At 37.6% G+C, this 27158-nt stretch overlaps 1 protein-coding gene and 1 long non-coding RNA gene across 3 annotated transcripts; both read right to left on the reverse strand.

The window, feature by feature from the left end:
* Positions 1 to 2136: 2136 nt before the first annotated feature.
* LOC125803896 (uncharacterized) lies at positions 2137 to 12557 on the reverse strand. The gene is made up of 4 exons (XR_007440253.1): positions 12504 to 12557; positions 11741 to 12340; positions 4454 to 4511; positions 2137 to 2828 (listed from the first exon to the last, which is right to left on the reverse strand). It is a non-coding gene; the product is annotated as an uncharacterized LOC125803896 (long non-coding RNA).
* Positions 12558 to 13107: 550 nt separating this feature from the next.
* Positions 13108 to 27134, reverse strand: ap1s1 (adaptor related protein complex 1 subunit sigma 1). Of its 2 annotated transcripts, XM_022678351.2 has the most exons (6): positions 26915 to 27134; positions 24288 to 24319; positions 21661 to 21839; positions 17104 to 17212; positions 16499 to 16636; positions 13108 to 15493 (listed from the first exon to the last, which is right to left on the reverse strand). In XM_022678351.2, exons 3-6 carry the CDS (start codon positions 21837 to 21839, stop codon positions 15446 to 15448), a joined length of 474 nt encoding a protein of 157 aa, XP_022534072.1. In that variant the 5' UTR covers positions 24288 to 24319; positions 26915 to 27134; the 3' UTR covers positions 13108 to 15445. The 2 variants fall into 2 exon arrangements, with proteins under 2 accessions (XP_022534072.1, XP_022534071.1); XM_022678350.2 differs by lacking the exon at positions 24288 to 24319 and having other exon boundaries at positions 26915 to 27133.
* Between the last annotated feature and the right edge of the window lie 24 nt (positions 27135 to 27158).

A 27158-nucleotide genomic window follows, 5' to 3' on the forward strand; every position in this document is an offset into this window, starting at 1 on the left:
TCAACACCAGCTCCATAACCAAGAAAGCCCAGCAGCGCCTCTACTTCTTGCGGAGACTGAGGAAAGCACATCTCCCACCCCCCATCCTCACCATGTTCTACAGAGGGACTGTAGAAAGCATCCTGAGCACCTGCATTACCGTCTGGTTTGGGAATTGCAACACCTCAGACCGCAAGACCCTACAGCGGATAGTGCGGACAGCTGAGAAAATCATCGGAGTCTCTCTTCCCTCCATCTCGAGATCTACACCACACGCTGCATCCGCAAAGCCACCAGCATTGTGGACGACCCCACCCATCCCTCACACGGACTCTTCGCTCTGATGCCGTCCGGCAGAAGATACAGGAGCATCCGAGCCTCCACTACTAGACTCTGCAACAGCTTCATCCACCAGGCAGTCAGACTTCTCAACGCACAGAGACAGAACTGAACCCCCACCCCACCCACCACTCAGCCAACACACTCGCACAAAACTAAACTGTACACCCCCCCCCCCCTTTACACTCACAAAGAACTGAACTTCACCCACACACACACCCAGTCAGCACACAGAGGCTGACATGACTTTATTTGCTGCACTCTTAAAAACTATAAACTCTACCTCAGTAACTGCTGTGATTATATATGTTCTATATGTTACAGTATGTCACACATCTCTGCACCTTATCCCCACTATACACTTTATTATACCGTATCGTTACTGCACTGTCCTGTCTTTAAATTGTCTCGTCTTTGTATTTATTGTATTTATTGTTATTTAGTTTTATAATTTTATAATTTTATGTTGCACTGTCGTCACTCCTGCACTTTATGTTGTCTATTGCTTGTTGTTCTATGTTGCACCATGGTTCCGGATGAACGTAATTTCATCACACTGTGTACCTGTACTCAGATGTAATGACAATAAAAGCCTCTTGACTTGACTTGATCCTTTGTGTTACAGCCAAATTATTTTTTTTTCTATCTTTCAAGCTCCTATTCGTGAGACTGTGTTCATGAGGAGTTTTATTCTATTTCTTCACTCATTCCTTCCTTCCTCATTTTTTATTCAGTTTTACAGCCTAAACATGACTGTTTTTGATTTTTTTTACAAAGAAACATTATACAAAATGTAATTATTTCAAAAACTTTTTTTTAATTTTAATTCTAATAAATCTTGCTATAGTAAAACTCCAATAAATACCCTGCATGTAATCACAGAGCTATAATATTTACAGCTTTTTTCATATTAAAATATGCTTATTATTTAAAGTCTGTGTCCAATTATGTATCTATGCCTCAGTTCCTTTAAGACAAATTCACAAGCAACTTGCAGAGAAAAAAAAACGATCATATATCTTTACTATAAAGGGGAGATATTTGTACATAACATTAACATTAACGGCATTAAATGAACAATGAACTGGCATTGAAAATAAAATAAAATTTAGAATTACATTATGAGTGCAGTGATTGATGTACATATGATGGGTGTCTAAAGATGATGTGTTCACTTTTCATTTATTTCTTAATTTCTAGATGTTCTTCTTTTAATACTGAACTATTAAGTAAACTCTAGAGACTGTTGTGTTGAAAATCCCAGGAGAACAGCAGTCCAAGTGAAACCACCCTATCTGGCAACAAAAATCCCTCAATATTAATTACAAATGGTTAATGTGAACGTTATCTGAAGCAGCCAGCCCATGTTTGCAGTGCTGAGTTCTGTATACAATAATATGCAGTATTTAAAAAAAAAATGAATGTTCAGGAAATCTAAAGAGAAAGCTGTAGAGTGGGCTTGTGAATAGAATAGAATAGAATAGAATAGAACAGTTTATTGTCGCTGAAAAAACAATCTTAAAAACAGTGTTAAAACAGTGAAATGCAGTTTTAGCGTCCTCTCTCTAAGGCAGCGTTTACAATAACAGACTTCATCATTAAAAATCATTAAAAAAAAAATATATATATATATATACATATGCACACACATACACACATATATATATATATATATATATATATATATATATATATATATATATATATATATACACACACACATACATACATATACACACATATATATATATATATATATATATATATATATATATATATATATATATATATATATATATACACATGCATATACATACATACACATACATACTTAGCACCATATCAATAAGATAATTCAGGACAATATATTCATACTGAGGAGAATATTAAAAGTGCAATAAATAATATTATTTAAAGTGGCAGGTGCAAAGGGGTGGGGGTAGGGGAAGTTCCCTGAGAATGTCCATCAAAAATGGATAATTGTCTTTCGCTCCTCTAGATATTCCTCACACTTGGGAAGGTTTGATAGCTTTCACAGCCTGAGGAAAAAAACTATATTTCAATCTATTCGTCCTTGTTTTCAATTGTCTGAATCTTTTTTTGGAAGGAAGGGGTGAAAACAGAGGGTTTCCCGGGTGAGTAGGGTCCTCTGAGATGCAGACAGCTTTTTTCCACAGTCGACGGTTGTTGATGTCATCGAGGGGGGGTAGTGAGGTGCCAATAATTTTTTCTGCCACTCTCACCACTCACTGCAAATCTCTCCTGTCCTGAGCTGAACAACTGGTGAACCAGACTGTGCAGCAATAGGTCAGGAGGCTTTCGATGGTTGCTCTGTAGAAATTCACCAGCAAGTGTTGAGGGAGGTGGGAGTGCTTGAGTTTCCTAAGAAAATAGAGTCTCTGCTGTGCTTTCCTCACCTGGTGCTGGGTGATTGATGTACCAAGTTACCATGGTAGTTAACCAAGTTACCATGGTAGCAGTCTCCAGTGAAGGTAAAAACTCATTTGCATCTGTTAAAAGAAAAAAAAATGTGATGAAGCTGAACTGGTTGAACATGTGTTACGCAAAAGTTTCATAATATTCACATCATCTTAAAATGGTAGAGAGTTAACAAGCTTTTTGTAATGCAAAAATTACCAAAATGTAGTTGTTTGTGTTTTATTTGTGCTATTTTTTGGAGAGATATTATATCTAAATATCTATAGGCTGTTATATATAGATATAGAAATAGATATACAGCTCTGGAAAAAAAATAAAAGACCACTTAATGGTTTTACCAAATTGAGACCCTCTGGACTGATTTGCTTATATTTTTGCACCAGGAGTGGCATAAAGTTATCCAAAAGCAGTGTGTAAGACTGGTGGAGGAGAACATGCCAATATGCATATAAACTGTGATTAAAAACCAGGGTTATTCCACCAATTATTGATTTCTGAACTCTTAAAATGTTATGAATATGAACTTGTATTCTTTGCATTATTTGAGGTCTGAAAGTCTGAAGAAACATCTTCAATAGTTTATAGAACAAAACAACAATGTTCATTTTACTTAAACATATACCTATAAATACCAAAATGAGAGAAACTGACTAAGAATCTGAACTGGTCTCTAATTGTTTTTTTTTCAGAGCTGTATAATATCTATAAAAGGCCATTTATTATACAATGACAGTGTCAGCACTGAGCATCATTGAAAAGAAGGGAAAAACAGTCATGATTTAGCTCTTGTACAATCAGGCCAATTAAAGCAGCTATGGAATCTATGGCCAAGTAAAATTTATTTAGATCAAATTACAAAATCATACCACTTGTGAAGTACTGGATGCATCAGTACAACTTATTAGTGAGTAATTTTTAGACTGTCCCTAACTCTAAAGTCCCTGGGAGCACACATGGTCCCTAAGCAGTGCCCTTATATTCCCTGTACATTTAGCAAGGGATATCAGCTATGGAACTTCAGTTGGTTAAATCCCTGGTTAAATATGGAATGTCCAGCATGCATGTAAAAAAAAACATAACATCATGCTGACAACAACCTATAACTGCACTTTGCTTTTTAAAACTATTTAGAAAACTATTCAATGGCAGGCATGTGTCATATTGTGTATGTAATATATAAATAAATGTAATTTTATGGACACACAGCATGTTTCTCTCATGTTTACATTGTGCTGTAGTACTTGTGATAATTGCCAGCTGTTAAAACCACCAGCACATGTGATGATTAACCAATGAATTCTCTCTGTAGTCAATTTTAAAGGGAATTACTGGGGTGACTTAAAGCAGAGACCTTATTAATAAGGAGACAGGCCACTGACCGCTGTATGAACAGGATTTCTCGTAACGCTAATCATGGTGCTCACTAAAGTGACGCCTTTTAGAAAAAACACAGCCAATCAGCTTGCTCCTGCAGAGAGAGTTTTTTGTGCATTACTGAGTCGAATACTATAAACTTTTCATGGTGTTTTTTAATCAGATTTTATCAGTGATTTTTTTTTTCTGAGATGGTAATCCCAACGTTTGGTTTCAGCATTTTGGTATTTCCCCATTTAAACAGATGGAGGGCGGGTCTTAAATGACTGGAAATAAGTGCACGGTTGCGTTGCAAAGATGGTCGCTGAGTAAACTGACTTACCTATAAAAACTTTGCTGAAAGACATCAACAGCCAGAGCCTCTGTACTGGAGCTTCATCCTTGTCAAATAACAGGTAAAGCAAAAGAAACAAATAAATAAACACCCCCCTCCTCAGGCTGGCAATCTTTCTGGAAATTGGTTGCTGACTGTATTAACGAGAAAACAGTGACAGTGATTAATGTGGAGGAAACAGCAACAGCTCTGGCATGAGCTAGCATAAAGAAACAGAAATCTGTTTTAAATCACTCACCTGGAAGGTTTTCTATGATTTTGTGGGTGTGGGCCAACTCAGGCCTAGAAACCTGCCGCATTCTAGTAATAGGCTTTTCATTTCATTCCCTAAACATTTGCTACAAGCCTCTTTACAAGCAAATTCTATCTTACTTAAGTGCTGGGAGCTGAAAAATCGAAAGGTGTAACAGGTTTGTCTAACAAGGTTTGTATACTTCAGCATGGATTATAATAATTCTTTAAAGCAGCATTTTGGAATAATTGGTATTTCTTGCTCCTGCACTTCCGCTAAAGTCAGGAATAATGATGTAATTCACATTGAGCTCCATCTAAAGAATATTCATTGACAAAAAATATAACAAAAAGGTAGTTGTTGGTATAAAAAGAAATTTTATATATTTCATGATGTTTTAAATGTTTAATGATAGTGTCATATAAGTTTTCTATTAGAGTGAAAGTACCGCAAAACCTGGAAAGATTAGATATAGTTGTGCATGAAGGCATACAGCAGGGGTCGGCAATAGGTGGCCCGCAGGCCAGATGTGGCCCGCAAGCATCTGGCCCGTGAGTTTTTTTGAACTATATTTTGAACTATAGTAAAAAAAAAAAAAAAAAATGCTCCTCTGGTGAGATTGTGTTTATATTCCACCCCTGCCCGTTTTTGGGGCTTCCTATCTCCGTTTTTCCCCCAGTCGTGTCCCAATTCACTAGCTGGGGCAGCGGTAGTGTATTGGACTGCGACCCTGAGAAAACGGGTTCGACCCCGCGTGAGGAGTGGTGTGTATATTTATTTATTTTTCTTTTCTTCTTGGATTTACCTGCTTTGAGATCAACTGTTCTGCAATTAGGTTCAACAACCCTCTGGGCTGGAGAGCTACTTGTCTCATCTCATTACACTTTATTTTCCAAAACAGAATTTTTTGTGGCCCGCCCCATAATGGCTTGGAAAATATCTGGCCCGTGGCCAAACTTTACTGCAAACCCCTGGCATACAGGTTCTGTATGGCATCCTGTGGCTCATTTGTTCACAAAAGGAGCAAATTACAAGCAGCTGGTCACAGGATGCACTGGAGATGTAGTTTACCTGTTAATGTTTGTCGTATCATCACATCAGAATTTGGGGCAGTGTGTCAATTCACAGCAAAGGCAGAATTGAATCAGATACCAAGAGGTATATATACTGTCACTGTCTGATCCTAAATTGAATCTGGTGTGTAGCAGGCCTGCTACTTTCTTGTTTATGACACAACTAAAAAAACGAATATAATTGTAGTGGCTAGCTTAGATGGTGGAGAGTTCGTCAAAAGGACAACTCTGCTTTTCTCAATCAAATGATTGCACCCCCCTGTTTTCCAGTGCATTATGGAGGCATGTCTAGAAGTCAATGATCTCTCACCAGAAGGTACACTATCTGAAAGTAGCCTCAGAGAGACTTTTTATAGGGTAATATGGGAAGCACTGTTACGATCTCTTATGTTCACACCTGGGGTAATTCTTTTTGTACATAGTGCAGATAGCATTGTGCCAAGTCTGGAGCAGCAAATATACAGTATACAAATATACATTCTGTTTTTCTTACTACAAGCATTAAGATGCCTTTGAAGCTGATATTTAAAGGTACATTCTGTAGGAAAAGAGAGCGAGCGTGTGAAATGACTGAAGCAGTCCAATTTCAAAACATCACCGAGAGGAGCCTGCCCCACCCACCCCACCACAGCCATGATGCTACCTCGGGTTGCCAAGTTGGGCCAGGCTAAATCTACACAATCCAGTGAAAGACGCGTTCAGTAAGTTCTACCGTGGCAAGAAAGTCATGTTATAAACCAGCTCGTGTGAACTTTATCCGTAGCTAGCTAAACTAGCCTCATGCACCGCTAGCTGTGTTAGCCTAGGCCAAGCCTGTTACTCCTGAAAAATCCTACCGTTCCAAAAATACACACCCCAGTGTGTGTGTGGAGTGGAGACTTTACAGGTCCTAGTAATTTACTGCTTAGCTTAGCCAAGCCAGTTTAGACTGGTAGGAGAAACCGAGAATGGAAAGGGACTCTTCTAAAACCTGTATCTAATATTGACTGTATTTTACACGACAAACATATAAATAAACAGCTAAATAGCTAGATAGTTGCTAGGGATAGCCATAAGAAACGTTTACCATTGATCATTTTGGACATAATAAATCACTCAATATATAAACACATTGAGAGCTTAACTGAGTCACTATAGAGACTATGGGTTTCTGGCATATATTTTGGAGTACTCATCACTGCAGAGGTATTAATTAGATGTGACACGGCTGCTTCTCCGTTATGACTGATTGCAGTAGCAGCTCTGGGTCAGTCTTGTAGTCTTTTTGAGCTTAAGTCTTCTCCACTTTTCAAATTCACTGCCAATATTCACTCTTGTTATATTCCTTTTTTAGTCACTGAGATTTTTTGAGACATACTGAGGCTTTTTAAGCTGTGTAGCAGCTGAGGTTTAACTGAAGCAGCTCTGCTAGCTAGCTCCTTTGCTGCAGCACGGATCGCTGTAGTGTAGTGTGGGTGCTGGCAACCTCGGGGGTGGAGTTAGTGTTGGGGAATAAGTAGCAGGCGGAGACAGAGGCCAGAGGCCGGGACGGACGCACACTTAAAATAGGAAGCCCTGCTGACATGAGCTGCCAGTGCTTTAACTCAACATGTTTCCTTAATATCAGATGATACATCCTGATCATTTTATCATTTACTACTGAAAATTTGTTACATATTGGTCCTTTAAAAGTAAAATAATGCTACATAAATGTTGCTTTAAACAACATTTGGTTGTTTAAACACTGCTAATTTTAATATATTTGTAGTATAAGCATGACACATCATGTAAGTGATTTCACCAGTATGGGAACTAAGGTGAGCTGTCTTCTAAGACCTAATTCTTCTAAGATGCAAACATTTAGAAGCAGAGAAAATTTATGAAGCCTTGTGTGTGTTACGTAAGGCCTGAAAGAGCTGAATGGCCCCTTACTTAAAAAACAAGTGATTTACACACACTTTTAGTGACCTACAAGCAGTGACCTACTAAGTGCGCGCTGACTAAAAGTCAACAGCACTTTTCTCGTGGTGGATGTCATTTTCAAAATGAATACTGCTCTATCTGATGTCCTTGGTAAATGGAATTGCAAAAAATGTATGTGACTCAGCTGTGCCAAATAAGATGGCATCTATCTGTACGCCCACAGATTATTAACGAGAATCCTCTGAGTGCATTACCACCAAGGGTTTAATACATTTTGTGCAACAGGGGACAGAAGACAGCTTTTGCATTATTATTTGAGACACCTCTGTTTAAAGTCAAATCAAATCAAATCAAATTTATTTGTATAGCGCTTTTTACAACTGGTGTTGGCACAAAGCAGCTTTACAGAAACATGATAACAGGACAAAGAATCAGGCAAAACATTAAACATAGAATATACATAATACAGAACCCCCAGTGAGCGCGGAGGCAAGGAAAAACTCCCTCAGAGCTGCAGGAGGAGGAAGAAACCTTGGGAGGACCAAGACTCACATTAAAGGGGGGACCATCCTACCACTGGTCAAATGGCTTTTAAATTAATTTGAAAAAGTCTTTCATAAATCCACGTAGGTTTTATATATTCAGGTGTATAGCAGCTCCACTAATGGCTTATAGAGTAAGATGGATAATGAGCAGCTGATCTGTGGTGGTGGATGGAGAAGAGCTGACTTCAGAAACTTCCAGTCTGGCCGGACAGAGGACATGAGAGCCTGAGGGTCCAACATCCCTCGGTATCGGGTCAGACAGGTGGGCAGTCAGTAACTCGGAGGAAGGCAGAGAGATGGAATTAGTTTTGACTGGATTTATGTAAAACAGAGAATATAAAACATTATCAGAGTGTGGCAAATGACTCCGGCAGAACTGAATAAAACAGCCTAACTAAAGGCAGAGAGCCAGAAGGTAACATAGACATGGAGGCTCCCTGAAACACTGGCATCCACCCACTCCACCGTCCACAAACCTGAGTGACCGTGTGCAGTGGGAGAACAACAGCACCAGCATCTCAGTTTACCACAATTTCCTCTGTCCATGAACCCCTGAATCTGCAGCCTTATCTAAAGGGAAAACATTAATTACCAAAAGCTAAACTAAACAAGTAAGTTTTCAGTCTAGACTTAAAGATTGAGACTGTGTCTGAGTCCCGAACATATTCGGGGAGATTATTCCAGAGTTGAGGCGCTTTATAAGAGAAAGCTCTTCCTCCTGCAGAGCTCCTCTGAATTTTAGGAACTACTAATAAACCAGCACCCTGAGATCTTAATAATCGCGGTGGTTCATAACAGGAGATGAGGTCTTGTAAATACTCAGGAGCGAGCCCGTGTAGGGCTTTATACGTTAACAGGAGAATTTTATAGTCTATGCGGAATTTGACTGGAAGCCAGTGCAGTGCTGATAGTACTGAACTAATATGGTCAAATTTTCTCGTTTTAGTAAGGACCCTGGCTGCAGCATTTTGAACTAGCTGAAGTTTATTTAAAGGGATAGTTCGGGATTTTTGACATGAATCTGTATGGCATCAACATGACCAGTTTCGTGCATTCTCACTGACTTACCCCCGACCATGTCCGGTGAGCGGAGTTCTTGTCCAGTATTGTCCGAGCCGAAAGTAGTCCGGCATGTTTGCTGGGGTCACGAAACGAAAGCGTTTTTCTTCCCAAAACAGTACGAGTGCAAAAGAGTGATTTATTTGCATAACAAAAAACGGTGTCTGCAAAAGTTACGCCTCATTATCACTGGGGCACTACTTTCATTTTGGATCAGTGCACGCGATTGCGCAACCTGGCAGCTAGCCTACGGTTTCGATTTCACTGTTTACTGTTCGGGAACATGTCGGACTACGAGAGCGACGAGGAATATATTGATTTCCGCTCAGAGCCAAGGGGGTATCTTTATGAGCCTGAGTATACTGAGGAGGAACTTGCCCAAATCGAATTGGATCGTGCAGAAAGCGAGAGGGTGGACAGAGAAATGATTGAGACCGAAACTGGAGCCGCTGCTGCTGCTGCTGCGATACCAAGGGTGGCCGACAAATCCTGGTGCACTTGTTTGAAGTGCGAACTAATGCCGACAGAGGTGGAATGTTACTGCTGCCACGAGTGGGATTTAGTTATGCCCGAGATACAGAACCTGTCAATTGATGAGGACGTCGGCGGGCCAGCTGCTGCCTGCATCACAAACAACAGCGGGCATGGAGAAACATAGTCATCCTCGCTGAAGTGCGCACCGCAAACACGAAGCTTCTTCATTTTCACCACTTTGGTGTCCACATGGAAGCCCATTGCAAGTATCCAAAGTTGCCTGAGAGCAATGTCAGTCACGGGGATACGATGGAAACTGTGCGGAGAATCAGCCACATCTTTGTTGCTACAGCCTGGATAATCACAAGTCCGCACCATTTTAACACACACACATACAAATGTATAAATCTGTGTTCAAGAAGCTTATAAAAGCCGATAAACTTCTCTCTAAAGCTTTCTCTTTGCGTTGCTGGTTGAAGCTGAGCGCAGCCAATGATCTGAAAGACTAGTGCGCTGCTCGCAGTTAGAATGACATGCGCACTGATCCAAAATGAAAGTAGTGCCCCAGTGATAATGAGGCGTGACTTTTGCAGACACCGTTTTTTGTTATGCAAATAAATCACTCTTTTGCACTCGTACTGTTTTGGGAAGAAAAACGATTTCGTTTCGTGACCCCAGCAAACATGCCGGACTACTTTCGGCTCGGACAATACTGGACAAGAACTCCGCTCACCGGACATGGTCGGGGGTAAGTCAGTGAGAATGCACGACACTGGTCATGTTGATGCCATACAGATTCATGTAAAAAATCCCGAACTATCCCTTTAAGTTACTGCCGGAACATCCAGACAGTAGCGCATTACAATAATCTAGCCTTGAGGTAATGAAGGCATGTACTAATTTTTCTGCGTCATGCAGTGATAGGGCATTTCTTATCTTGGCAATATTACGGAGGTGTAGAAAAGCTGTTCTAGTAACATTAGATATGTGTTTATCGAATGCTAGATCTGAATCTATGATAACTCCAAGGTTTTTAGCTGCTGAACCAGGGGTGGCTGAGAAATCGGCCAGATTTAGCATTAAGTCTGATAATTTATTTCTAGCAGCTTTGGGGCCTGCTAAAAGTCTTGTCCTTTCAGATGAAAATGTTAAGATGCTACCTTTCTTCAGTCGGTGACGTCATTACTAACGGGCCAAATGGCAATCTACTGCATGCTGTTCAGAGGTGTACGGAAATGTAGAATGACTTAAAAGAGCTGGCAAAGTGTTGTTTAGGAGTTTACTGGGTTCACTATTCAACTGCAGTTATTACTGTGTATATACAGTACCAGTCAAAAGTTTGGACACACATTCTCATTCAATGTTTTTCTTTTCTTTAATTTATTTTCTACATTATAGATTAATAAAACATGCGATTTGAGATATAGCTTTAAATATTACAAAGGTTACAATGTAAAAAATCATAAATAGAAAGACAACATATTGAATGAGCCGTGTCAAAATATATTTATATGTAAGAGCTTCACATTTGGTAATTACTGCATGGGTAATTTTCCATAACTGATGAAGTGAGTAGCTTTCCATTTGTTAATCAACCATGTGGAAAGGCGCATCCCGTGGTCATAGAAAATATGTTGATCTGTTTCAGAAGGGTCAAATTTATTGGTATACACCAAGGAGATTTTTGAAACTACTAAAATCAGGTTAAGAACTGTCCAATGCATTATTAAAAAGTGGAAGGACAGTGTGGAAACATCTTCGAAAAAGGAATGTGCTTAGAAAAAAATCTTGAATGGGCGGTGAACATCAGGGATGTGTTTAATACTCATCATGCCTACTGCCAACCGTACAAGCCTGTGGGGGCAGTGCTATGAAGTGGGGATGCTGCAGTTGGTCAGGTCTAGGTTCAGCAACAGTATGTGCTGAAAGAATGAGGTCAGCTGACTACCTGAATATACTGAATATAGATCAGGTTATTCCATCAATGCACTTTTTCTTCCCTGATGAGAAACCTTGGGATGTGCTGGAGAAGACTTGAAGTGTTGTATCAGTGGTCCAAATCTCCCATCAGCAATACCTTGGGAAAAATGAATGCAACTCTGGACAGAAATAAATGTTAACATATACATATATATGAGGAAATATATTATGCAAGGCTGAAACCACCATCCCTGTCTGAGCCAGAGAAAGAACCCTAATGCATGGGTCACAAAAATGTACAAAGCTCACTGTACAAGAGCTTAGATAAAGAAAAACACTGTTCCAGATGAAGGATGGAAAATAATGAAGTGTGCTCAGAAATCCTACTGAGATTATGTTTAGATGGAGGTGAAACTCATGTCACAGGTCAGATGTTTCAGATTGAGTGCTGATGACAGGAAAGAACTGTGCAGTAGTATTAACTTGCACGGGTATGTGCAGGGCTGTTTCTGTATTTTTTGCACAGGGAGAAAAACAAATGTAACTTACAATGTCATGACCAATCAGACATCCTGCATCCCTGCATTTATAAAGTTTTTTTTTTTTTTTAAACAAACCTCACCTTCTTCCCATACAGCATCCTGGCACCCCAGATAAATGATGCACCCAGCTGTTGGTGAGATTCAGAAGAAATGCTGAGATGCTGATGCTAAGATGACCACAGTAAACACTCATATCTAAATATACTTAAGAAAAATGGTGATATAAGTTAAATGTGCAGCTGAATAGAGTATAAGAGACCCAGACTTGAGTGAAAGTAAACAAATACTTACAGGTAGTTAAGGTACTTGCACACATATAAAAGTACTTGTTAAAGCATGCAAAAGAGGGAAAGAGAAACAGACATATCAGGTCATAATAAAAGGCAGTCATGGACACAATAGTGGCTCATGGGCACAATAAATCTACTTGCCTACAGTTTACACTTCTCTAAATCTCCAATAAGTGTAAATATAAAATACACAAGAGTGTTGAGGATCATGTAAAACTCCCCTTTTCCCCTCTCTCTTTCACTCCCTCATTCTTTGTCTTTCTTGTCGTGGTGATGCAGTCAGTTTCACTGCACCACTGTGACAAAAGACCGGTGACTCATCCACTTACATGCTCCATCTCTCCCTCTCTCGCTCACTCTCTCTCCCTCCATCCCATTTTCCCTGTTGCTAGCTCTCGCTCTGTATGTATGCGTTCGTCTCTGCTCAACACATGCAAACAACAAAAGCATTTGCCTGTATTACATCGGCCATCATTCTCTATGAAGATGCATGTCATTCTATCATCGCAAACAAGAAAAATAAAGTGCAAGATCATTTGACGATAGTAATAATAATAATTAGACAATGCAAAGGAGGAAAAACAACATCCATACAGATCCAAATGTACAATGAAATTGGGTTTTTATTTCATTATAAAATTACATTCACACACAATCTGATTCGTTACCTGACAGCTATTTGGCAGGTAGACATGCCCTCATGCTGAGTTACTTAATTGAGCCATTCTGCGTCAAATCACCTGAACAAACACCGGTTCAGCACCATCTGGCAAAGATCATGGAGCCACTGTAGCAGAGGCTGCGATACAGTAATACGTCCATGCTGCTGTTTGAACATGTTTGTATCTAAGAAAAAAATCATATATATTTTAATACATACATTTTGTTTTTCTGATGTTCCTTCAGAATATTAATTAATTAAATTTGGACTAACCTTGCTTTCTTTAAATAAATAAGTTTAATAAAACTTAAAAAAAAAAAAACAGAAGTGGATTTCTGCACAAAGTCATACATGACTAACAAGTAAACTGGGGAAAAAATAATCTTCTTCAACGACCTCCTCCTGTTCAGTAACGGCAGGCTGTACAGTTCTATAGTTAAAACTATGCGCTTCACAGACTTTATTTTGAGGCGGATGTGAATTAAATTGAGATACTTAACACTGACAGAGCTAAGACAAATCACCATCTGCAGATAAGACATTATAAACTAGCTGAAAGGAACCTCTAAACATCCTCTCTGCATTCAATTAACCTCCTCGCCCACAGGGTTCAGAGAGCACCTTCAGCATCATGTACCTTCTCGGTACGTACTAGCACCAAAACGCAAGACAGGTGGTGCCGAGCGATTCGACACAGAATGACTCAACATTTCAGTATTAAAAGAAAAAAAAAAAAAAAAAAACACAACTCTTCTCAAAACATTCTTTTATTTCACAAGACACGTTAAAAAGCTTTTTTTTGTGTGTTACTTTTTCTCCAAACTACGTCACACTCGATGTCATAACCCTCTTTCTTTGTGTTTCAAGGAGTTATTCAAATATTAGTTCCCTTTTTATTCCTCAACTACACACGGTTACAGTCAAAAACATCTCTTTGGAAAGCAGGAAGTAGACAGAGACAAAACAGGAAAGGGGGAGGGGGTTCAGAGCTATTTTGTGGGTTGGAGTCATTTGTGCCTTGTTTTTATATTAAGATACACATTCAACGACTTTTCGAATGTCGTTCATAGAATTAGAATAAAATGAATAGACCATATGCAACAGCGTATTCAATATTCTACTGATTTAAAATGCCTATTCAACATTCCACTTCAGTTTCGTAGGTCGGAAAAGCACACCACGCTTTATTTTCAAATCTGGCTCATTTGGAAAACTGCTTTAATGGAAAACTGCACACGCCAAAAGCTGAGAGCACAGGTAGTCCTCCCAGTGACTATAAACACACTCACACACATACACACGTACACACACATACACAGATTTATTGTGTGGTCCCTTCTAAGGCTGCACGATATATCAATGTATTAACAGATCGCAGTATATTGCAATATTGTCCTTTGCAATTCTGATATTGCAGAAGGCTACAATATCCAAAGAAGATAATAAGCATTGCATTTTATTGATTGTAAGTTGTAAGTGTCCTCAGGTCTTAAAAACAATGTGTCTGTCAATGTGTGATAAAAGACTTAACCTGCTCTGAAAAACGTTAAATATTGTTGTCATCAAAATAATGCAGGCCAGCCTTAAATACATTTTTATATCAAGAGTTTCCAGTTTATCGTGTCTGTAACATATTGCAGTATGTGCAATACAGTATGTAGTCCATATTGTGCAGCCCTAGTCCCTACACTGCAAAAGCAAGCAGTTCAAGTTGACAGTTCTTTCACTTAAAACTCTGCATCACATTTAAAAAATAGACATGCATGAATGAATGGTCATTGTCAATCTTTCCTGAGCAGTAAAAATAGAATCAAAATATTTATGAATATATTAATTTGAGATTGCAGGTATACTGTAGATAACGTCCACACAGGCCAAAAGCTGAGATTGTGCAACCATCTCAATTCGCTCCCAAGGTAAGGCTCAATGTACTTTGATGAACTCATTTTAAATAAATGGCTCTGTGTCAAGTTCCACAAGGTCCCACCTGCAATAACCTCTGTATTACTTATAATCTTCGTGTCTCACGAAAGAAGAAATTCTAGCTAGACACAACTATATTAACAGTATGAAGACACTGAATTTGGGGACTGGAGAAAAAAAAAAGTACAATCACATGCTGAACTCAGTAGTATCAAAGTCGTCTACAGTCTTTCGATCCATCCATCTGGTCCTCCCAATTTTTCAACCCCCCCTCCCGAATACCCATTTCAACAAAGCCCATCCCTTCACCACGTGGAGCAGTAGTACCTAAAGATGTCCTTTCTAAGGTGGAATGGATTCTATGCCAGGCCCATCTCCTCCAATACGCTCCTAGGAGACTCGTCCTCCTGAGCAGAACAAGAAGAAAAAGAAGCCTTTAGAATTAAACAATGGCTGCACTATAGATTTGTGCTTGAGAGATACATATCAGCTGGATGATAATATCAGCACATGTTGATGACCCAACTGATTCATTGACACCTGCAAAACCTTCCAGGTGAAAGAATCAGTGGCTTGTTTCATACGAATCTCTAAGCATTTCTTCTGAAATAAAAATGTATGGAAATAATGGTTTGTCTCTTTAAACTAAAAAAAAATATGCATACTCAATGAACCTGAACATTTCTAAATGAAGCACATTTCATTTAAAACATTTATTTACTGAACCCTACTTATGGTGTTTGTTAAAATTAACTTCATGCTATAATCACACAACAAGGTTAAGAAGAGGACTAATATAAAAAAGTAAAAATCCCAAGTACACAAACTTCAGAATAAGGTTGTACAATATGTAGAAAAAAAAAACTTGTTATAGCGCTGTTTTTGGCTTGGTTGCAATTGCTCCTATATAAAGCAGAAACTCACTATGGACCTCCGCCTCACTCTCCATACCACACCTCATTATGTCACCTGAAAACAGCATGCAGCATAAAGAGCTCCCTATTTTGCTGCTTGTGGGCAAATAAATTTGAACTTGCTGTTATTTATAATGTTATTGCAGTTTCTTCAATGTGTAAATCATGAAAATGATGGTAAAAAAAATTGCAATGATAAAAAAAAAAATCATCTTACAGCCTTACTTCATATTATTTATATTATAAAATACTTTCTTCTTATAAAATCTTCTGTAGCATCTAGTATTTAACAACTCGCAAGGCGCCATTTAATTTAAACTACTGGAGCCTGTTTTTATTGACCCCTTACAATAATACTAACTGATATTATTTGAGAGTAAAATTATTTAATTTCACATTGAGCAGGTTTTAATGTGGAAACATTTCATCAAAGTCATAAAATAAGACCACATGTCCCTCTGGAACAAGTCTCAGCACCATTTTCACAAAAACACACACCTCTTGAAGCAGGTCAGCCTGTTCAATTGCCTTGAGTACACTCTTTTTGGAAGTGTCTTGGATTTCTCCCCCCATCAGAAATTCATCCAAGATGAAGTAAGCCTTCTCAAAATTAAAAATGATGTCAAGCTCGCACACCTACGTGGGACAAACACAAACAGAGACCAATTAGGGACCAATCACACCAAGATTTAGTCTAAATAAATTTATGTCTAAAATTGTACAATACTAATGTTAGAATATTAAATCAGACAGAAAATGCAATTTAAAAGATATGGCTATTTCAACAATTTCAAAACAGCCCAGAACATCGGAAATAAATCAATACTGAGGAGTTAAGAAAGAAGCTGACATTTATGCAAGATATGAAATAAACATGCTGGGATAAGAGAGAGAAATGTAGAACAGTGTTGAAGAAATGGCAAAAAGAGGACAAGAGCCAGAAATGTCTCACACATCGATATGAAGGACTGGGAGGCAGAGGCGAGAAAGACAGATACAGGAAAAAAATAACATAAATGGAGAACAGAAAGTATAGGGCTGTAGGGGGTACACGAACAGAGAGAGAAAACAGATGAAAGAGGTAAAATTGAGGAATGACTCACACTGCCGAAGTACTTATCCAGCAGCTCCACAAAGCGATGGATGACCTCGAGGGTAATCAGCTCGTTGTCTTGCTCCTCAACCGCACAGCAGAAATACAGACTGGCATACCTGCATACACACACACACACACACACACACACACACACACACACAGGCATATACACGTGAGAACACAATTGACAACAAATTAACATTAGTACTCAACCGTACAGCCATCATCATACATTAAAATGCATACATGCACAAATGTAGATGCACACATGCATCTCTACAACTGTAACAATTAAGCACCTAGTCATACAGACTGCCTTAACAAACATTAATGAAAGAATGGGTGCATCTAAAGAGATTAATTTTTCCTCTCCTTAATATTCCACTATAGTCTGTGACATATTTTACTAAAAAAGTTAAAGCGTTTAGGAACCACAGCAGTGCTGAGGAGTATTGTGTATAAAAGTCCAGCTGCATACAAGTGGTGTAAAGCAAACCACCACGGGAGCCATTAAAACATGTTCTGTGGAGAGGTGAATCATGCTCAAGTCTGAGTTTGATGACTGTCAGAAGAACATTATCTAGCTAAATGAATTATGCAAACTATAAAAAATTGGTGGAGTAGGGATAATTCTATGGGGTTGTTTTTCAGTGGTTGGCCCCTTACTTCTAGAGCAGGGAAACCTTAAAGCTTCAGCATTTCAAGACACCGTATGCCTTTAACTTTGCAGAAACAGCCATTTTCTGTTCCAGCATGATTGCAGCCCAATGCACAAAGAAATATTATTTATTCTTTTCATTTAAAACCTGCTTTAATAAATCACTGCTTAGTAATTTTAATTCAGGTGACCTGGTGATGGAATTAAAAATGTTGTGTACTGGCTATAGGCATCCAGAAAAAACTGGAACTTAGCTTTGTTCTTCAGATTAGCTCAAAAGATATCAACTACCTTCGTCAAAATGAGAGATTCCTTATTTTATCTGTATTTTTATTTGTATGACAATATGATCAAAATCTGTATTACAACATACACTCTGGACAAAATAAGAGTTTCTTTGATTTTACCAAATTGAAAGCCTCTGGAATATAATCAAGAGGAAGATGGATGATCACAAACCATCAAACCAAGCTGAACTGCTTGAAATTTTGCACCAGGAGTGGCATAAAGTTATCCAAAAGCAGTGTGTGGTGGAAGAGAGCATGCCTAGATGCATGAAAACTGTAATTAAAAACCAGGGTTATTACACCAAAGTTTATGCATATGAACTTCTTTTCTTTGCATTTTTGAGGTCTAAAAGCTCTGCATTTTTTATTTCAGCCATTTGTCAATGAAGAAATGTTGTCTGTATTTTATAGAATAAAACAACAATGTTCATTTTACTCAAACATATACCTATACAAAGCAAAATCATAGAAACTGCTTTTGTTCTCTTCATTTTTCCCAGAGCTGTATTTCTTAATTTTCTTTATTTATTTTTTTCTTATTTTGGACAATTCAATATAATTCTGCCAAGAATGCCCACAATTGATGTCTGTACCTACAAATTTCAGAAAAATAAATGTGTCAACTTGTGTAACACATGCACTGAACATCAGTTAGTGATGGATGCTGTACATAATGTATACTAAAATGTAAGAAATGTGTAACAAATCAAATTTCTATTTAAAAACGGTTTCTATGACTATATATATTGATATGAAATTACTGCCCAGCCGTATATATATAATCAAAGAAGCCTTATAACAGTATGAATGAAGAGGTTGAAAATAACTTTAGTCAACTTAAGTTTAACCATCTAACTTCTAACTGCAAATTTTCCTAGTTCTCTGACTCATGATATTTACTACATGATATTTAGATTACAAAGCACAATAAAACCTATAGGCCACACAGTCTCAGAGACTGTTAAAGCGTTTAGTTTTATAAAATTCACTGTTCTTTAAAATGTATTACTTGTGCAGCTATGATGAGTTTTGTGAGAGAGCCCCCTGGTGGCCAAAACAGACACAGGCATACGCAAACACTCCCACATCATTACAATCACTGAAACATTACACAGCTTTTGTGGGTTAGCAGTGAAAATCGCCAAAGATACAGGACAAGAGTAGTTTTATATTATTCTATTAATCCAGAGAAGTCACAGTTATTGCCTTGAACAAGAGTGCAGCATTTTATATTAATTATTACTCAAATAATCACAGTTTATTGAAACAAGTGAAGAAAGTGTCTAAACAGAAGTATAAAGATATTGATAAAGGACATAAATGTAAATAAATGTATTTTTTTATTAAATGTTTAATTTTACATGTAACATGTAAACGTTACTACATTTAAAATCACATCAGTGCAAAAGTACTAACTCTCATTTTCTAAAGGTCAAAGACTAGCAGGGGGGTTATGAATGTGCATGTTTTGATGTGATAAGTGATTCCTCGCTGCCGCACTGGCACACAGAATAAGTCATCACTGACAGCAATCTGATGTGCCAACTTCTGACACCTAAGGTCAACTCCAGTCACAGAGCCTGGCAGCAGTTTACACAGTGCAAACAGCAACACACAGAAAGCTTGCTGTTTAAACAGAGCATCAGTGAGAGTGCGTAATAGAAAAAACGCAAGAGAACACGTCAGGGGAAGAGATTTGTGACTACCTGCACGCACACAAACAGCAGCCTGTCTTTTTACACAAGCATGTAACCTGAGATTATCCTTATACGGACTGTTCAATTTACTTCTTAAAAAAACATATACATGCAAATATAAAAGTATCCAAATTACATAGGAACCTCCACAGACTAGGAATTAGTGCTAACTGAATGATTTAAAAGAAAAAAAAGTACAGCAGCATTATAATGACTGTAACAGGGAGAGCAGCATCTCTAAAATTTCCACATCAGCCTTGGCACACAAAGTAGTGCAATTTTGGGGAAGCTGGCCAGACACTTACTGTGTAACGCTGCCTAACCAGTCATATATGTATAAAATCCTGTAATATTACTCTACAACATCAGTTCTCACGCTTCTTTCACTTCAGAAACTGCTTCTGTGTCTTACAGCTTGATTAGAAAGCATGTATAATTCACGTCCTTTAGGAGTATCTTAAACACAAATTACATGATGACTAAAGAATATTGCTTAGATCGAGCCCAAAAAATCCAACCTGAAGCAACCTGAGCCTGAGCCATAGCCCGATTTAAACTCCACATTTTTAGTAAGCAGAGCGTTAAAATTGACCTTTTAAATAAAATAACGAGTTGTAACAACAAAATTTCTCTTGCCTGGCGGCGATGTCCACACACCGCACACTACGTGGCACACTGATTAAGTGATGTCTGGAGCTTTTAATTTAAACGCACATAAGTCTGTTGCTGCGAAGAAGCTGCCGTGCGTGCTCTGAGCAGGCCAGTGCTGCGTGATTATAACACTCTAACTTACACAAGATCACACAATTGTGATGTTACTTTGCTACACTGTGATTGCCATGCCATAGCTTTATATAGATATTTATACACAATTATATAGTTGGTATAATTGATAATTTTATTTAATTAGTATTTCTTGCTTTAAGATTGTCTGCTCGATGCCCAACCCAAACTCAGGCTGGGTCAGGCTCAAGAAAGTTTTGTTATAGAGCTAATGTTTTTAAATAAATAAAAATTACTGATACAAGCAAGACTGTGTAGGTTCTTTTTAAAAAGCAACGTATAAAGTTTCCATATTAACAAGTTCACATTTACATAAAAACATTAACATTAAAAAGTTTCCATATTATCAGCTTGTATATTTAAAGCAAACACTAAAATAGAACAAGATAATAATGATTATGTACTTGACTGTGTTTATATTGTGTATTACATATTAATATATTACTTTTAAAGCTCAGGCTCTAGGGATGCACAAAAAAATGATATTGCGATATTTTGTTATTCTGTGATATAGATTGTAATTTCCACCTGAATTCTCCAGACATTAATGATTCAACAGGTCAGAGATGTCATTAAAAATTAAAATGGAGCCAAGTTGTGTCATAATGTATGGTAAAATTAGCATTATGTGACCTTGCTAAAGCCCTAAAAATCTTTTTTTTTCTCAAATCCACTGAAGATTTCTTTATTCCAATCTAGATTTTTTTTTTGTACTTTTTTGGATTTTTGGATGTCCATGCTCCCAGTATTGCAAAAATCATAGGGGCCCTACACTGCAAGTCCTGCATTTTGACTACTGTGCATATGAACACTGCAATAATGATGTTCAAACAATATATTGTGTAGCCCTATTATGCACCTAACATAAAAATGCACCTAACGTAAAACAAATGACGTGATGTGACAAAAAAGTAATAACACTGAACACACGGGCATGTCCGTGTTTAATATTTCAATATAATCAGTGTGCTTTTAAATTCAACTGGTAAGTGGCGTGACAGACACGATCCAGCTTTAATTTGTTTGATTTACCACATAATGTATCCATTTACATGTATTGTTTATTCAAAAAAAAAAAAAAAAGAGAAAAAAAAAAACAGCTGTCTGTAAAGAGCTTCAGAGCTACAGAGTCATCTTACCTCTTATACACTATCTTTAGGTCCCTCCACTCCAGGAAGCTGCACATTTTGGGTTTCCTGGCCAGCACCACTTGCATGAGCTCTCGCACCATCTTCTTCTTGTCGCGCTCTGCTGTGGCCGTGTACCATTTCTGTAGTCGCAGCTTCCCCTGCCGGCTAAACAGTAGCATAAAACGCATCTACACACACAAGCGCACACACACACCATGACAGAGAGAGAAAGAGAGAGAGAGAAAGAGAAACAAGGGAAAAACAGAAACAAATGGGGCAGATTGTTGATTAAAATCTTTTATAAAAAAAAAAACATTCTTCATATATAGATCTCATCACAAACTTTGTGTACATCAAAAAAAAAAACTAGATGAATAAAGAATAATAAAATCAAATATCTAGTACACAAAATGTGAAATATAAATTCACATTTTAATTTATGTTCTCTGAGTAATTTTATATTTAAACATTTTAGAGGAATTCATCTAGGATGCATTAAATACATTCCCATGAACACCGCCCACAAAATACACCAGCAAATACAAATAGTCACTTTTCCCTGCTAAAAAAATCCAAACCTAGCAGTTCCTCCACCTCCCGATCCACATTTCAGTATCTTTCATCGTTTATCCTTTCAGAATTGGAGCACAAGCAGAGCTTATACATTTCAGGCCTGTTAAATATTTAAGAATAGAGTTGAAAAGCACTGCATTGCTCCCTGTGGCCCTGGCCTATATACACCATTCTTCATTGAGCTTTATAAAACTAGCACTCTAGCCTGCACGGGATAAGTACATTTGCTTGCTGCACGTGTTGAAAGGGCAATGACTGGAAACTGTAAACTAAAATCAGGATAAATGCTACCATAAAGAAAATGCTACACACTGAAGAGATCACAAATTTCAAGCTAGTGCAAAAGCTGACCTTGTTTACACCTGTTGAGGTTAGTTTGTTTCTCTGGTCCGAATCAATTAACAAGTTGGTTAACTTTGAGATTTTTCCCCCTTGGTTTGGTTTAATTCAACACCAGAAAAAACGTTACAACAAACCATGTGAGCACATTGTTTCTGATTACTGGTCAGACCTCTCTGTGATGGGAGCAAAAAAGTTAATACAGGAAGATGGTTCTGTGTTCCGGACCAGCACGTATTTTAGTGCAATTTATCATGAAGCAGCAGCAGAGATAAAATTTGTTAATAGCTGCATTAATTATTGGGATAATAAATCAAGTTACACTGCACCTGAACAGCCATTTGGATTAAACATGTGCAGCATATATGACAGCTGGGTCGGATCAAGGTCAAAGTCAAAATTTCATAATAAATATTTAAGCATGTATTCTGGGATTTAAAAAGGCAGTATAGCAATAATGTGTACTGTAATGGGCACCCAAGTCTCAGTGATGTGATGTTTCACTTCACAACTTACAGGACTTAAAGGATCTGCTGCTACCGTCTCCATGTGCCAAATAACACAGGTCACCTTTGGAGATTTTGGGATATCCATGCTTAATGGTAAGACCTGTTACAGAGGTATGAGGGAAACTTACACAATATTAGGTGGGTGGTCTTAATGTTATGGCCGATCAGTGTCTATACTGCCTGTGGATCATTTTGATACCTTATTATAATAAGAAAATATGAATTAAATATATAATACGCAATGTTTTATAAAATAAACAATTGGGGCTTACAATTTCACTGTCAGATTGAAATGTAACTACTGTAGCTGAAACATTAAAGCCACAAACTATCTATCTATCTATCTATCTATCTATCTATCTATCTATCTATCTATATTTAAATACGTTTACACAGCTGCATGAAATAAACATATATTTGGGCCACTTTACAGCTGTGTGAATGTACACCAAAAGAGAAGCTAATTATATTAATATAATTATATTGCTCTTAATTTCTTAATCTTAAATCTTTATTTTAAAATGGTAAGTTTACAACAGTATTCTCGAAATTCTCAGATCAAATAACCTATTGGTGGCACAAGGGTCATTGACTTACAGCTTACAGCCTTCAAGACCAGCAAGCCATAATATAGAGATTGCCCTGTTCAATCAGCAGGTCTCATCAAAGAGTCTTTTAACATGGAAATAGACTGATGTGTCACTAAAGATTTCCCAAAACATTAAATATACAGATACAGATATAAGTAATTAAATCTAATTTGAGATTACTGTGCTCCTCTAGCCTGGTGTGATGAGGCGTGCGAGAGAAAGATTAATTGAGGCCATGGACAAAAATAGAGCCCTCCTATGAGGGAACGGCTACCTTCTGCTCATCTGTGTCAGATCAGACAAAAAATGTACTTGCTCTTATTTTAGATTTATATTTAGCAGTCTATTTTAAGCAGCATGTCAGCTATAAAAAGAGACAAACACAGACAAAGACAAATCACAAGTAGGAAGGTCTAGTATAATTGACTTCCACTGCATAATTAGGTTGAAAACTAATAGTGAACGGACAGTGAACACTCACTCCTACCAAACGTTAGTCTCAAAATATCATGCAAAAGCTAAACATCGGCTTAACAACTGCTGGGCAGCTACTGTTAATACATCAAACACAGAGTCTACAGTACAAACAAAGCCAGAACACAGCTAATCTAGTCATTTTACTTACAGAGGTGAATGTTCTCTGCTGTTTTTGTATGTCTATGTTCACAAAAAGAAGAAGAGAAAACTTGCAGTGTAGCAAAAGATAATATATTTAGCAGTCTATAAAATTCAAAGCTGATTGAATAGTGAGGGTCACACAGCACACATTGTTTTTGCCACAACAATGATGTTGTTGTTGTTGGGGCCTGAATAGTATTTGCCCGAACCTAACCACTGGTTTGAAAATGTTAAATTGCATGCTCTCTGAACTTTATGGAACAAAGAAAGAGCTTCTTAACTCGTGACAGAAAGTCAGTCCTGCGAAGATACACAAATAACTCCAACACACACTATTTAAGCCTTATCTTTGCGAACAGCACTTTCCTACCGGTAAAATTTGTAAAACACAGGAAGTTCATCCATTACTTTGCTCTGGCTTGTTTTAAAACAATAACACTCTAAAATAGTGGTCTTAAATGGACAGACTATCACCTGGATGCAAATTGTGGACAATATATTAGTATATTATTTTGAGATACGCTTGCATGACATCTGTTGAGAGAATTTTTACATCTGGAAAACCTGCACCTCATGCCTTGCCCTTTTACTAAGATTTTACCAAGAAGAGCTGAAGTAAGTATTTGGCGCTTGTTGAAACAGGCTTTATGGAGCTCTACACAAGTGGTGACCTGTTTCACAAAGGCCAGTCACTAATGAATGTCCAGTTGTAGTGCAGGAATGAAAAGAAAAAATATATACTAAATGAAAATTAATTTACACTAGCTTTTATTTATGGTTGGCAATATGGTAAAAAAATATTGCTATTTTAAGACGTTATTTACAATGCTATGATGATGCACTCCAAGCTTTTAACAAAACTAATTCCACACTTTGTAATGAAATGTGCAGCTGTTTAGCATTTCAGGCACTGATGATATCCACCATATTTTTAGAATGGAATAATAGAAGTATACTGTGCATCACAATAACACAATGTATCATGATACAACTGTCATATTGCCCACTCACACTTAACACGTTAACATACAGCTCTGAAAAAAAATAAGAGACTACTTAATAACGATGGGTTTCTTTTATTTAACCAAATTGAAAAACTCTGGAATATAATTAAGAGGAAGATGGATGATCACAAGCCATCAAACCAAGCCAAACTGCTTGATTTCTTGCCCCAGGTGTGGCATAAAGTTATACAAAAGCAGTGTGTAAGACTGGTGGAAGAGAATATGCCAAGATGCATAAAAACTGTGAATAAAAACTGTGAATAAAAAACAGGGTTACTCCACCAAATATTGATTTCTGAACTATTTCAGCCATTTCTTATTTTCTGCAAATAAATGCTCTAAATGACAATAATTTTATTTGGAATTTGGGAGAAATGTTGTCCGTAGTTTACAGAATAACAACAACATTTATTTTACTTAAACATATACCTATAAATAATAAAATCAGAAAAACTGATTCAGAAACTGATTCAGAAACTGAAGTGGTCTCTTAACTTTTTTCCAAAGGTGTACCATGTGGTCTGTGAACATCATGAGTAAACATTGCTGTTCTCAGGGGACAAATTTATTTGAATAGAACACATTGCAATTAAGGAAAAGACTTATTACTAACGTTGATGTGCACAGTGCACAGCTTTTTATTTGTATTTGACTGTATAGTTAACATATTTAATTATGTACACATTTTGTATAATTATTAGATTTTATGTACTAGCTTAATATATTTGCCATTTATGTACAGTGGCCTATTGAAATGTACAGTAATCTTGTTAGCTAACTCTATATATGTAATTAATATGCATATAATAATAACAATAATAATAATAATAATAATAATAATAATAATAATAATAATAAATAAACTAAATAGTGAAAGTTTCGTAAATATGATAAAGCACACTATGACACACCACAGTACAGCAGCAAAATAGCATTATTAGCTACCTAGTTCATATAACTAGATAGAGTTAGCTGGCTAGTTGACTTTAATAATTCTGTATTTGGGCTTTTAGAGCAGCACAGATAACGTTAGTTAACACTAGCTAAAACAAGAAAACATTTCCGGTCTTTTGTTCGTGAATATCTAATGAGCGCATGGAAAGTGTTCAACTTTTTAAAAGTACTTCATGTTTATTAACGTGGCCAAAAGAAAGGAAACATTTGCTACTTTCAAATATCTTTAGTTAGCTAACTCCACAAGTTAATTAGCTAGCTTTATATAACCTAGCAACCTAACTAGCTAGTTAACAACACCTCCCAGGGTAGGTGCAATCCACACACAGCTACAACATCGACACATTCGACACACAGCTCTAGCTCTAACTATAACACAGAGACTGGACTCCAGCCCACAGCTGGGGCTATATGACCCAATATATAGCTACAAGCAAATCATTTACAGCGTTTTAAAGTTACCAGGCTTCAACATGACAGCCACGGTTAGTCTAGAACAACCTAAACTGTCTAACTGCCTAGTTAATAAAGTAGTTAACCTAACGTTAGCTTCAGTAGCTGAGGTTCTTCTTCCTTTAGCTCCACGGCTAACGTTAGGTAGGTTAGCTATGAGCTAAGCTAGCTTCCAGGCTGGGTGAAGTCCTGGTTGGTGGCGATACTCGAGTTTCCTGCTTACCATTGTCCTGGCTTCTCCAGAGCGCCCTATCGATCTCGATAAATGACCCTCAGCCCCTTGTTCATGAGAAAGGCGAGCGCGCTACTGGTTCATGTCTGTGAGAGGCTGGCTGAGCAGCTCGGTGGGTTTGACAGACCCACTGAGGGAGAGAGAGACAGAGAGAGAGAGACGGGCTGGAGAGGAATCAGGTAGTTGAGCGTCATCGCCCTCAGCGCACATGCGCACTGCGCACCACGAGCTGGCG

The sequence above is a fragment of the Astyanax mexicanus genome, chromosome 8 (genome assembly GCF_023375975.1).
Source record: "Astyanax mexicanus isolate ESR-SI-001 chromosome 8, AstMex3_surface, whole genome shotgun sequence".
NCBI lineage: Eukaryota > Metazoa > Chordata > Actinopteri > Characiformes > Acestrorhamphidae > Astyanax > Astyanax mexicanus.